General features: G+C 42.6%; 1 protein-coding gene across 1 annotated transcript in view; it reads right to left on the minus strand.

The window, feature by feature from the left end:
• Nucleotides 1-14,850, minus strand: part of UBA5 (ubiquitin like modifier activating enzyme 5) — a 73,827-nt gene that overhangs the window by 46,973 nt on the left and 12,004 nt on the right. The window contains exon 4 of the mRNA XM_085630688.1: nucleotides 1,309-1,418. Coding sequence (XP_085486814.1) covers nucleotides 1,309-1,418 — 110 coding nt within the window. The remainder of the gene's footprint in view (nucleotides 1-1,308; nucleotides 1,419-14,850) is intronic.

The following is a 14,850-nucleotide window of genomic DNA, read 5'->3' on the forward strand; positions in this document are numbered from 1 at the left end:
GTGATAAAATCACCTTCACCTCATTCAATACAAAATACTCCATAGAGCTTACTATGACTGAGCCAGATCACATAAAATAGGACGAGCAAAGTGCCCCTCCCTACCTGTCAGAGATGTGGACATGGGGAGGGCGACTTTTACCACAATATTTGGGACTGCACTATAATACAGGTCTATTGGGGGAGGATATTGCAGGAATTGAATAAAGTACTGGAGGTTGATATTCCCTCGGACCCTAAATTAATACTGTTGGGAATCCCGGGTGACGTTGACCTGAGCAGACCGCAAATATTCTTTACAGCATTGGCACTGGTGGTGGCAAAGAAGGAAGTGGCAAGAATGTGGGGGGCCGTCACTGCACCACTACTCCGAGAGTGGAGACGGGATGGACATGTATATGGCAGCAGAAAGGGTCACCTATAAGGCATGGGGATGCCCGAAGAAATTACACAGGATATGGGGTAAATGGAGGAAGTACTATCGTTTTGATGGCACAGTGTGTGACAACTAGTCGGGTCCTAGACGGTTGTTCCTCTCGGGCTAAACGACCAGCAATTGGCCATTGGCGCCTAGAGGACAGGGAGACCCCATGGAACCACGATACAACAATATAGGGTTTGCATTGATGCCTTTTCATATGGCCCGTCGCGGCTATAAAAGTGTACTATATGATATATGGATTATTAATGTACGATGCTTCATGACTGTACCTGATTTTGTTATGGGATTTTTTTTTGCGTTTTTAAAACACAATTTAAAAAAAAGAAAAAATGAGCTAAATCCTCTTAAAAGAAATTAGGGCAGTACCACAAATTTGGGAAATTAATAAAAAACATCAATGACCTGCTAAGATTGACACAGCAAATCAAAAGACTTAAATTCATCGGAATAACGTTTATTGGGTGCCAGTAATATGTTAATTAACAGTGTGGGACCAGGACACAAAGCAGACTGGTACAACAAGCAGGTGTCAGCATTTCAACGGGGGGCAGGTGGCAATTGACTATTTACCCACCTGATTCCAGGGATTAACAGCTCCCAATTTCTTTTGGCCCTCGTTATAGGTCCTTCCTTTGGCTGTGGACCATAATTCTAAGGCAGAACATTTACATCTGCCATTATCATTATAGCAGCATAGGCCGTAGCGATTATCTCTGTACGGAACCCAAATAAACATCACTATATTTAGCACTAGTCTTTTATCTGGGTTTTTTCCAAACACTACCAGTGGTAACTGCTTGGAATGACAATCCTTCCAAAACTGTACTAGCAAATTACACCATTTTCAAATTTCCCAAGGAGACTCACCTTAAAGTGTGCTCTGCAGCCTCCACCTTGCTCAACCCAGCTTGATGCGGTTGGAAGAAGAGCCGGTTCATGTTGGCAAGTTCCACCTTGTCATAGTCAAAGAGTAGAAGCTGCGAGAAACAGACAGTAACTGTATAGTTCATAGGCACAAACTCAGTTATCAATAAAGAGCACAATCAACATATTGGTGAGAAATGGTAAACACTGGTGGACACTAAAGCATAGATGGAAGGGGTATAGCCCACTCATACGTTAGCCATTGTGCCAAAGCTAGCCTAAAATAAGGAGACTTAATCCCCTAGGACCATTGCTCCTACTTCAAGGAGGGTGGTGGGCTCAGTTTCTACCACATTGCATTTCTTCTGTCTGCTAATTAATAGTGATTCGCACAATCTATTTTGGAGGTGAATCAGAGGAGATTGAACCGTGTCACATTCAAACACAAATGACCTTATATTTTCACATGGGATTAGTGGGAACGAAAGGAGTTGAGGCAACTGAATTCCAGCTGTCCTAGAAATGATGAGCAAAAGATTAATACAGCAACCAGTGCCTACACTGTAAAAAAACAATTTAGACTTATTTACTCTTTCTTCTGTAACAAACTACGCATATATGGTCACAGGACAGAAACAACTCTTCAAGTGTCGTGACAGATTATTGGGGTGGGGATGGGTCATTGGGAGCATGCTTTAAACACGCTAAGGTGTGCTGTGCAAGGAGTGTGATGACGGTGGATCCCATGAAGCCAGTAGTAGGTGGCCAAAAGGGAGGTTCTCTTTTGACAAATGTGTGACTACAGGAGTCCCCCATCTTCAGGGATCCGTTTGAGCATTACTATGTAACATACAAAATTGTTACCAGCCAGTGAGCCCGTAAGTACGGTCATCACACTCCTTGCACAGCACACCTTAGCGTGTGTGCTGCAAATCACTGATTCACTCACGTGGCAAACACATTTTTAATGCCACTTCACCATTCACTTTTCACGGTCCTGAAGAAAGCCTCTTTTAATTACAGCGTGGCTGAAATATGTCGACCTTGTTTCAGACATGGATATAGAAGATACTTTTTTCTTCATAATATCGCCCCTTGTTTTTAATATGTCCAAAGGCCCTTCAAATAAAGCACCACTCGTCTGGGCGCTTTAGAGGCATTTTTAACTAACACACTTCTACGCACTCACAGCTTCACATAAAAAACCCGCCCCACTGTAATCCGGTGTTGTAGCACAGCCGGGTTGTACTCGACAACCCAGCTGGGAACCAATGATGAAGCTTGCCACCAACTAGTTTGGTGGGTGAAGGTTCTTTTAACAACCTTAATAGTTTCCTGCACTCTAGTATCCAGTAGCGATTAGGACATCCCTCACGGAATAACCTACGAGTTCGTCCAAGTTGTTATATTCATTGGGAGCATGGTCACTTGGCTCCTGGTCAAAACATGAACCTTCACAGATACTGAAGAAATTGACTGGCTAGATATAATGCAGACAATTAAACTAACATGCCATGACTAAAGAATTTGTTTTGTGTTTGTAAATTTATAGAATATGTAAGACAACCTAGAAGAAAATAAACCAGAGAAAGCAAAGTGGCATATAAAAATGCAGACAGTAAAAATAAAGGCAACAGAATGTTGAGTGTGTTGAACACAAGATAAATCTCACCAATAAGTATATAGATCAGTGAATGTCGCAACAATACTCTTTAAACATAAAAGGGGGTGCACCAACATTAGATCAATTCCTACTTTCTTTGGGACAGTGTTCTCTCATGAGATCTTGCCCACCATCTTATGTAAGTAACATTAGAAAGGGCTGGTGGCAACAACAAGACTAACAACAAAATGGCAGACTGTGGAGAACATAAAGTTTGAATCACAACCTGAAACTACGTTGTCCTCTTTAATTTCCCACACACAAAAGGTGATGGAAGAAATGCTTGCAATAAGTCTACGCGCTTGCAATAGGTCTGGGTAGCATTCCAACCCATTGTTCTTTTGCCTACCATGCCACGTCAGTCTAGATCCAGCTGTATGCAAATCAGTCTTGAACCTGGTTGAATGGGAACGGTCATGCCCTAGCTGCTAAGCCAGGTCCTACTGAGACACAAGCAAACCAAGATGGTTTCATCCTTATTGGGGCTCTTCTGCCAGATGTAGCTTAGTTCCAGTAGCAAATGAGCACGTAACCCACATCTCCCCATACTCTTGCCCATTTAGGGTGTTACATCGAACACACAAAAGGAAATAGGGGAAATGCTTGTAATAAGTTTAACCCCTGTCAATCGATCAGGGAGGCGTTCCAAACGTTTGTTCTTTTGCTCACCATGCCACCTCAGTTTGCACCCATTCATATGCAAATCAGTCTTGACACCCTGCTCGAACAGTAACAACCATACACAAACTGCCAGGTCGAGTCCTCCCTGAACCACGTTGCTCACAGTTCCTTCTGGCAGTTAGGGAAGGACTTATCCAATGAAGAGATGGGTCTATACTGATCGGCAGAAGGTGGCATAGTGAGCAAAAAAATATAAATGATGGAATAGAATGCAGCTCAAGTGATGGCCAGTGGCTGAGATTAATTCAAGCATTCCATCCATCACATTGTAGTTGTCACAATTGACGCCTTAAGTGCAACATGTATGCCCAGATGAGGCCTCACGCTCTGTGTGCCATAAGGCTGAAGCTACACTCTGCCGAAGAGAACCAAATAGGACAAACTCCATCAGAGGTTGATTGTGGTTCCTTCTGGAGAGAGCCTCACCTTGCAGTTTGGGACAGAATGTTACCATCAGGAGCACATGAGGAGCAGGGTCGGTACTGATTGGCATAAGGTGGGCCTTTGTCTACAGTGGCCTGCTGGGCAAAAAACGATGGGCTGGAAAGAGGTCTGAGAGTTTACCAGTGCCGGAGATTAATTCAAACCTTCTGTCACTTGGTTTTACTGCTCTTCAACTTCCACCTGTGGATTTCTCTCCCCTCCACTACTTAAGGTGAATCATAACTATACATATGCAACAATATGCAACTAGATTAGGAAGACAAAGTTATTGTTTTGAACAATTAGGACTAAACAGCTTTTCCTCTCTGAAGCTTAAGGAATAAGTTCTGCATGTCCAGCACTACAAGAATCAAACGAACTACGGTGCATGTCCTGGCAACAGAATCAAGTAAATTAAGGATACAGTTTAAAAAGAACCCTCTACAGTTGACTCAATTAAAATCACTGAGCTAAGGACCAGTCTTCAGTGTATCCACAATGAATAAAATAAAACGGATATACAGAAAAAGGTTTGCTTACCAAAAAGGCAAATTGTAATGCAGCAGCAAATACCCAATACACTATAAATGCAGATACAAGATGTGTAATATAAAGCATAACATGAGCCCAGCCGAGTAAAAGGATAGAAGTAGATAGTTCCAAAGGTGCATTTACAAGATCTCCTTTCCAAGTAACTGAGTTTTTGAAGGCAAACAAGATCCTTGAATTTAAACATGGTACATATCTGGTAGAATGACAAGATCAAAGCTGTACAAATAGTGAAGCAATGAAGCGAGATACTGTATAGCGTAACACTAATCATATATCTGTGAGTATATGGCGAAAATTGGTTCTCAAAAGAACTTCTGCCCATTTTCATTACAACATTGCTTTTGTATTCCATGTTTATCCAGACACTTTTCACCTTGGAAGGGGAAGCATGATTCGGATTACAATATACCTTTTGAGTTAAGCTTTATACAGGTTGCAGGATAAACATGAGAAATACAGCTACAGCGTGCAACATGGATCTTCAAAATATACAAATTCAAAAAGAGTCACCAATCCAAGGGTTCTGTAACTATTTTAGCAATGTTACTACCCAAAGAGGTGAGATCCAAAGTATACTTCATAAATGTCAAAGTGCACTTGATAGTGGGATAAGATGAAAGGATCAGGGTTTTGTGGACCAACATTTAATCAAAATTTAGACATCAACTCAATTAATTTAAAAAATATATATATCTGAGGAACAACTATTAGAGCTCTGAAATTTCTACCTCAAAGTCAAATAGTAATATCAGACTATATTGGACAATACCAGTGACAGCAAAGGCCAAAGAACTTTAACAAAGCTGTCAAAAATCATATAGTAAGAAGTAAAATGTTGTTAAGTGCTGGAAATTACCGGAAATGGAAGACTAGTTCTATCGGATAGAAAGAGTGGGCACAATAAAAGTGGTAAAAAAAATTTTTATTGGAGAATGTGAATTAAAAATGTCCTGAAAACAGGGTAACTATGGAAGCAATTTGAATGATTACTCAAAAAAGTCAAAACTCAACTTCTAGATTTTCCACACTGTGTTCATTAAAAAAAAAAACACAGCAACACCCCTTGAAAGTCTGCAGTACACAACAAAGCCAGGCTTCATTGATGTTTACGGAAGAGGGTGTTAGTCAGAACTGTCTACAGAAATCAGAGAGGTGATAGAAGATCAACCGGTGGTACTATTCAATCGCCCTCTAAACATCTTGTTAAGGGGTTACTTAATCCCCTTCCTTGACAAAAGTCTGCGACACACAAAACAAGCTCATCCTAGAAGCCCTATCCAAAAACTCCTCACACTTCAATGGCCACTGCCTCGATAATGTAGCTTAACGTGGCCCTCAATTCCACAACACAATATGGTCAACTGGTCGAGCCAAAAAGCTCACCACCACTCTCAAAACAGTTCAATCAACTAACTTGAAAGGTAAACAAAATCTTCTATGCTATTTGCCTTCAAAACCAAGCTGGCATAAAACCTCTCCAAAGTTTATTTTACTCCTGAGTAGACTGAACAAAGCCATGACATAAAAGCCTTTTCAAACACCCAGCAAAAACAGACAAGAAAGCAACCACTGGCTGGCAACATTCAGAACAAGCAAAAAGTTGCAAACCACTTCTGCTAAACACCCACCAACCAAACACTGCTTGCCCACAAATACTCACACACTGCAAGGCAATTTCTGATACTAAAGATTACTACGCAGAAGAGGCTTTAAGACATCATACTACCTCCTGAACTTTAAATCACGTAAAACAAATCCCCTCAAACAAGACACATTCTCCATAAAAGGCAGCAAGATCTGAGTTGATATAGCTTTCTCTCTCACTCCAAATCCACCCCACTCTACCACTCCACTGTGACCCATAAACACCACCATAATAAAGGCTTATACTTCCCTAGGGAAAGCCTTGTAGGAATACTCCTTTAGATACTTGCGAAATTTTCAGCATAAAATAAAAGTAAGGAATACACATTAAAATAAAAAATAATCGCCTGCAGATCTTTTTTGTCCCCTCTCCGTAACCAAAATGTACTTAAATGTATGCAAAGGAAGTTTAAAACTCACATCTTTGGAACTGTGTGGCGATAGCCACCTCTGCCTTCACATATTCAGTTATTCATAAGAACACTCAAGGAAGTTAAAAAAGGATTGTAAGGCCACCGGAGCAGACAACATTCCAGTGGAATTTTATAAAATATTCTCGTTCCAAATAAAAGATTTATTTACTAATGTAATTTCCTCCATTTTTAAATGGTTCATCCCCACCGCAGTCCTGGTCCTCTGCTAAAATAGTAATATTTCTCAAGAAAGACAAACCCGCATTGGAAATGTCCTCATATAGACCAATAACTCTCATCAATACTGACTCTAAGATTTTTTCTAAAATTCTTGCATCTAGACTGTCCTCAAAAATTGAGTCTCTGGTTTCAAACTGGCAACACGGATTTATACCGAAAAAGGGCACCACTGAACATGTTCGCCGGACTATCACCCTATTTGATGCCGCCAAGGTGACAGGAGACCCGATCGCACTAATACTCTTAGATGCTGAAAAAGCATTCGACCGGGTCTCCTGGCAATACTTGTGGGGGATTATGAGGCGGATAGGTTTCGGTCCCAGGATCCTGCAGGCACTACAGGCTCTATATCAGGGCCCCACTGCTAGAATTTCGATCAATGGACATCTGACAAGGCAGATAGGGATAACCCGCGGAACAAGACAAGGATGTCCCTGCTCACCGCTATTATTTGCTCTATATATTGATCCTCTGATCAACAAAATTGAATTTAATTCCGAAATAGTAGCGATGAGAAGGTTTGGAATCAATACAAAGATCATGGCGTATGCTGATGATCTAGCCTTAGTAACCCCAGAACCCGAAAGAGCCATTAGGGCTATAGAACAGGAGGCTCAAGAATTTGGGAAGATATCCGGTTATGCCATCAATAAAACCAAAATTCAGATTGTGCTAAATGATTATATAAGTTGGAAGGACGATAAAGTAACAGAGAAGGCTAAATATCTTGGGGTAAATATAATCGCGAATTTAGATCAAATTGTTAAGAAAAATCTGACACCGCTTGCAGCCGATATGAAAAAGTCACTCAAAAGAATTGACAACATGCATTTAACAAAAGTGGGGAGGTGCAATGTTTTAAAGATGAACTTTTTCCCCAAACTTCTATATTTTTTTAGGACCATCCCGCTAGAATTCAATAATATAGTGTTACAGACATTCGACCGATTATTTTCTCAGTTTATCTGGGCATATGCACAGCCAAGAAGAGTCTTCAAGCTTCTCTCATTACCCAGAGAGAGAGGAGGGTGGGCTCTCCCTAATTTAAAACTTTATTACTGGGCTACTGTTCTGCATTATAGTCCTGAGCTATTGCAAGACTCTCCCATAGAGAACCCCTCAGGCCTTCCGTCTCCCTATACTATACTATTAGGGGAAAGGGTAAGAGGATGCCTTTGGCGTCAGCTGGATCATGGCTATTTCAAACGGGTCAGATTTAAGACTCTTATGAATGCCTATAGGGTATTTTTTAATATACGTAAATTATTTGGACTTTCCAAATTAAATTACTATACCCCTACTCGGGATAACAGCAATTTACCACTTATTTTTCAAAATGCATATCTTCCACAGTGGTAACTAGCGGGCTTCCATAAACTGGGAGACCTGATTACCTCAGAAGGCATTTGGCCCATTAATATTCTGAAAACCCGGTACAACCTAGACACTAGCCAGCTATAGCAGTATTATGCAATTACCAGAAATTTAACTAACAAAACCGGCGGCCCAGCTGACTTCGCTAAGCTGGCCCTCATAGATTCAATTCTGGAGCCCAGTATACCATGGATCGGAAACATTTATCAAATGTTAAACGAGCATAGGCCCGATGATATTAGTAAAATTGATTAAAAGTGGCAGCAGAAACTGAATGCACGCCCGAACACCTTTTGCCATGCCCTAAGCCTTGCACAAACGCACTTACTGTCATCAAAGTTGCAAGCTCAATTCTTTAAAACTGGCTTCTTCTTATATATTACACTAAGTAGAGTGGCCAAATGGGGTACTGGCAGTGGAACAACTTGCCCGAGATGTGCCGTGTATAGTGCCGACTCTATACACGTTTGCCACATGCTCAAAATTGGCCCCGTTATTTGAAAGGGTGAAATTATTCATCAGTAGAGTGCTCCTTCAAGATATACAACTGCTGCCTGTCACTGTAATGTTAGGACTAAACAACACGCTCAAGGGGGCCTTCTTGTTTCTGGCCATAACTATTCTTCGGATTTGTATTGCCTCTTATTGGAAGGACCCAAACCCTCCCTCCTTTGCTCAATGGCAGGCTCGACTGCTCTCTACTCATACACTTGAGACAGTTATATATGCTAGACAAGGTAGGGTCGGGAAAAAAGGGGATTAGAGATCTGGGCACCTCTAACCAAGTGGCTAAGTACATTGAATACACAGGAGGCGTAGTTACGCTTGGTTATTTGTAGCAATGTCGTCGTTATTTATTTATTTATTCCCGCCTTCTGTCCTCCCACTCGTCCGCCCCCCCCCACCTCCTGCTCCTGCAGCTCCTGCCCTGCCCTTTCCCCCACCCGCCTGAATTCGCCATCCTTCTCTTTGTCTATGAGTTTTCCTGTCGTATCGCTATTTTGTATGTACTCATTTGTTGTTCATTGATCATTGGTCAACTTAGTCAGTGATTTAACTGCTTGCAAATACATATTGCCATGGTTTTCCAGACGTGGGGTGGGCGTTTTTTTTGGTCTGGTATTGAAGTTCTATTTTGTACTGTAATTCTTTGTTTCAAATTTTAATTAAAAAAAAGAAGTTAAACAAAAATATTTAGAAAACCAGGACCTTTACTGATTAGGACTTTTTTTCTTCCACACTCGCTCAATCCAGATTGAAGACCTGGGAGTCATTTCAAGTCCAGGAAAAAGAAAAATCATTCCTATCAAGTGAACTTTCTAAACGTCAGTCTGCTTTGCAAATCTCCATTTAGATGCACTAATAACTGGAGACCCTGAAAGAATTTAAACCAGCATATACGTTCTGGATTCTTGGTTGCCATTGACATAAGAAATTTCAAGGACTGGTGTTAGATTTTGACCTTGTACAGTGTTTGGAACAGGTAGGACATACAATTAAGCAATGACATAGGTATTCCTTTACTTCAGAAAAGTTACAGTCAAGCTGCCTTATTTGTCCAGTTGAGCTACCCACTTAGTAAGATGTCTCTATTTAGAGAATTAACTCCAGTGCTAAATCAAGGCCTATTAGCACAACGGCTTCAAAACTGATGGGTTCAGATGCAAGAAGCCTCTAATAATCCTCACTCCCAATGACAGATGCCATAAAAATACCAAAAGAGTAACTCTCCTCTACAAAAAAGAACACCTATAAAGCCACAGTTCTCTCTAACGTACTGATAATACTTTGTGAGGCCAAAGAATGTCAATATATAGGCCTCAGTGGTGAGATATTCTCAGTCTAGGATTACGTGCATTTTAGCTGGGGGAAGCTACTTTTATCCCTTTTGGTGTAAGAGTTGATTTCTCTGTATTGATTAGAAAGCATAGCTTTAGCAACAGAGAACAAGTAAATTGAAGTTGGAAGTGAAGAGTGGACAGACTGACTCATTAGAAGGATATCATCCAGGTACATTATTAGACGCATACCTTGAGCCCCGAGAAAGGTAACTACGGACGTCATGATCTTTGTAAATCACCATGGTGCCGAAGAAACCTGGGGGGCGGGAGGGAGGGGGTTGGTAATCTTTCCACGCCATTGGAATTGAAAATAGTTTCCATCTTGAATTGTCGATAGATTACAAATTGAGTGAACTGCCTGTGATTGATGGCCAGTCTAATTTTCTTGTTCTTATTTTGAACCAAAAAGAGAGAACTCAAGAATCCCTTCAGATGGAGAATAGTCTTTTGAATAGCCCTCTACTTGACCAGGGACTACATATCTTATGTAACTAACAGAGCCATTTTTAGAGAAAAATGCAGAGGGGCCGTGATCTGAAATTGAAAAGGAGAGGAAAAAAGTTCTATGGAATAGCCCTGAATGGTGTCCAATACCCAGGGATCTGCGGTGATGGACTGGCATTTGAGAAGGAATAATTTTAGTCGACCACCTACTAAACAGGCATTGGCATTGCCAATAGGTCTCGCCTTTGGGACTTTAGAAGTATTTAGTTATGCAGCACAATATCCTTGGTGCAACAACATCAACTGTTGCATGGGTAAACACTTATAAGGTCCCACAGGCGAGACCTATTGGCTATACCAATACTTGTTTGTATAGCGCTACTCATAGTGTAGGGCAGGGGTCTTCAAACTGTTGGGCGCGACCCCCAGGGGGGCCGTGGAGTGATGCAAAGGGGGTCGCGCCTTCCCAGTCACACTTCTGCCCGGGCCCAAGGGCTTCAGCCCCCCCCCCCCCCTTCCCCGTCCTGTGTCTCAGCCCGGGCTGCTGCAGTGAAACTTGAGCTGCTGGGGGCTCAGCTGGGCAGTGTCTGGATTCCTATCTCCGGCACCCCCGTGTTTTTTCACAGGTCTTTAAAGACCATTTAACATGCCTTTGTAAACTGCTTACAGAGGCTTAGGTTTTTTTGCTGGTTCCAGTACCCCCTGGGTCCCCACTGTGCCTATTCCTTACATTTGGATTTTACATTCACTGCCGTAGTGTGAGAATGCATTTCATGGAAAGGAATACAAAGTTGGCTTCCTGGGGGCGCCGTGTGTGAAAGTTTATTGTGCTTTTGAAGCACCTGCTGCAGCGTTTCTTTCCGCCGGCAATCACCAGGCCTCACAGAAATGTCAAGATAACTCGTGTGATTAATTATCTTCCTGGAGAGAGATCAGCATTTAGCATAGTTGAGGTTTTGACTTCGGTGAAGTTAGTGCAGAGGGTTAATATGCCTGCTGCAAAGAACGCGTACCAAGTAGTAGATTACAGAGTGCATGTGATGTAAACAGATCAGCAGGTTACTGCTTTCAAAGAGACATCCTTTTGTTACTTGCAATTTATAACTTAAAGTCTTAATATAGGATAGTGAGCTATTAACTTTCATCCTAGAACAGCATGCACACTACAAAGAATACATTATTAGACCATTGATTAATGTTGCAAAAAGGGTTAATTTGGCTAGAAATCAATTCTTCTTATTAAAGGAAACTCCCAACTTTGCTGTTTCTTTTTCGGCTCTGAGTTTGTGCTTCTCCACACCAAGCACTCTTGAACTATACTGCCAACCAGTATGGATGGCATGTGACTCCTATACTTTTAGTCCTTTGGCTTATGTAACATTTCCTATACACTGATTTACACACTTATGATTGATTGTCTCTGTGTAATGTGTGTGTGATGCAAAGTGCTCGGACACCCTACACTGGTATGAGTGGCACTATATAACTAATTCAATGCATCTGAGAGTGTGGGGTTATGGAGACTTGGTCACTGTTAAAGGGTGCTAGTGAGAGAATCCGTGGTGGGGGTGGTCATTGTGGGGGGCACCAACAAACATTGTCGCACAGGGCACCACCAGCACTAAAGCCGGCCCTGGGAAGTATGCACAGATAAGCGCTGAAAATACCGCTTTAGGTGACTGCTTTTTTTTGTACCAACTGGGCCACCAAAATAATCTGCTGGCAACCCTAACCATAGGACTGGAAGTTTGTTGCAGGATCAGCACATTATTTATTTCCTTCACCCTCGATCCCCGATTAATGCCGCAATAGTTTAACTTAGATATTAAAGTCTACGCCCCCGTCAATAACATACTGAGTTACTTCATGCGTCTGGGAATGCACCCTGCATTCAGACAACTCATTCCTCATTCTCGCCCTTCATTGTCACGCTCACCCTGCACTCACAGTGATCACAATGCACTCACACTGATCACCATGCACTTGCACCATTCACCCGCTCACCCTGCACTCACAGTGATCACAATGCACTCACACTGATCACCATGCACTTGCACCATTCACCCGCTCACCCTGCACTCACAGTGATCACAATGCACTCACACTGATCACCATGCACTTGCACCATTCACCCGCTCACCCTGCACTCACAGCGATCACAATGCACTCACACTGATCACCATGCACTTGCACCATTCACCCACTCACCTTGCACTCACACTGATCACCATGCACTTGCACCATTCACCCGCTCACCCTGCACTCACAGCGATCACAAAGCACTCACACTGATCACCATGCACTTGCACCATTCACCCGCTCACCTTGCACTCACAGTGATCACAATGCACTCACACTGATCACCATGCACTTGCACCATTCACCCGCTCACCCTGCACTCACAGCGATCACAATGCACTCACACTGATCACCATGCACTTGCACCATTCACCCGCTCACCTTGCACTCACAGTGATCACAATGCACTCACACTGATCACCATGCACTTGCACCATTCACCCGCTCACCTTGCACTCACAGTGATCACTCTGCACTCACAATGCACTTGTCCTGCTCACACTATACCTCAACCTGCAGTCACACAAGTACACTACTCATCCTGCACTCATGTGACACTTCACTCACCTGTCCCCCTCACTACTCAATATGCAACTCACTCAAACAAGCCCATCAGTAATCATACATTCATTCATCCCATTCTGAACTTGCATCCGCACCCAAAATGAGAGAGGACAGCAAGGGAGTGAGAGAATTTGATTGAAGAGGTCAGGGATGAGGAGAAATGTGAATTGCCGAAGAGAAGTGAGGACACGCAAGAAGTGAGTGTGATCCAAAGGTGAGGGCTTCTGTTAGAACAAAGGGGAGATGTGAAAGAGGAATGGGGGGACTGGAGAGGTGTAAGATACAAATAGACAAAAATTTGAATGAAGAGACGAGGTGAATGAGAAGTGCTGAGGGGCACGGGAGGTGACAGGGCCAGAGAGGCCATGCAATAAATGTGAGAGACTGTTAGAGATGAGGGCAGTGAAAGGACAGAATGGCAAGAGGTGATTAAAGGTGAAGTGAGAGTTTGAATGAGTTCAGAAGTTGTAAAAAGGGGTGAAAGAAAATGACCTGCAAAGTGAGAGAGGGGTCCGGGGTTAGGAGAGGAGAGAGGGATGGAAGGGAGGGGGTGAGAGGAAAGCTGCATGGGTAAAAGGCTTAACTCTACACAAAACCGCCAGGGTTTTAAGGGACCCCTGCTTCTTCCGGTCAGGGCCAGGTGAGCTTCTAATGTGGCAGCACGTATTGCTGCAGAGTGGAAGGCCCTTCACAAAGGTTGACTTGAAATATTTCTGATGATAATTGCTGTATTTTGGTTATAAATGGGTACTGATTGGGTGAAATCTTTCCTCAGCGTTACTGTGTGTAACAAATATCAAAATAATGAAGCAATGCTATCCCAAAATACGCGGCATCACATAACCTTATTTACATTTTCATCCCACGCAATTTAGTCAACAGGTTTAGACATTTTTGTCAAGAGGGGGTCCTTACGCCTCAAAATGTTGACAGGGGGGTCTCGGCATCCAAAAGTTTGAAGACCTCTGGTGTAGGGTGTCACAGTACTTACATGTTATGTTAGTAAAATTTATATAGCGCACGGTTACCCTAGGGTGTCCCGGCGCTTGCTACAGTCCTCCTAACTAACGGTTCCTGCCAGAAGAATTTAAAACAGCCATGTTTTGAGCACTTTCCTAAATGCGAATAAGTCCTTAGAGTTTCTCAAACTAAAAGGAAGCTCATTCCAGGCCTTAGCTGCCCCGGCGGAAAAGCTTCTGCCTCCCCATCTGGCACTCCTTGTGGTGAGTACTACAGTTAATTTTGCTCCTAACGAGCGTAACGATCTTCCGGGCACATACCACTGAAATTGTTGTTTCAGATGAAGTGGGCCTGTGTCCTGGAGAGCTCGGAAGACTAAGCAAAGGGATTTAAAGGGGATTCGCTTTTTTACAGGCAACCAGTGAAGTTTTTTTTATTGAGCTCGAGATTGATGTAAATTTCGAGGTTCCAGTAAGCAGCCTAGCTGCTGAATTCTGGAGCATCTGGAGTTTTTGTAAGTTGCGCTCCTGCATATTTAAATAAAGACTGTTACAATAGTCCAGTCTTGACATAATCAAGGCCGTTACCACTGTATGCTTACAGTCTGCCGGTAAAAGAGGCAACATTTTCCTTGTGGTCCTGAGAATATAGGAGGTAGCAGAGACCA

This window comes from Triturus cristatus, chromosome 10, assembly GCF_964204655.1.
Source record: "Triturus cristatus chromosome 10, aTriCri1.1, whole genome shotgun sequence".
Classification (NCBI taxonomy): domain Eukaryota; kingdom Metazoa; phylum Chordata; class Amphibia; order Caudata; family Salamandridae; genus Triturus; species Triturus cristatus.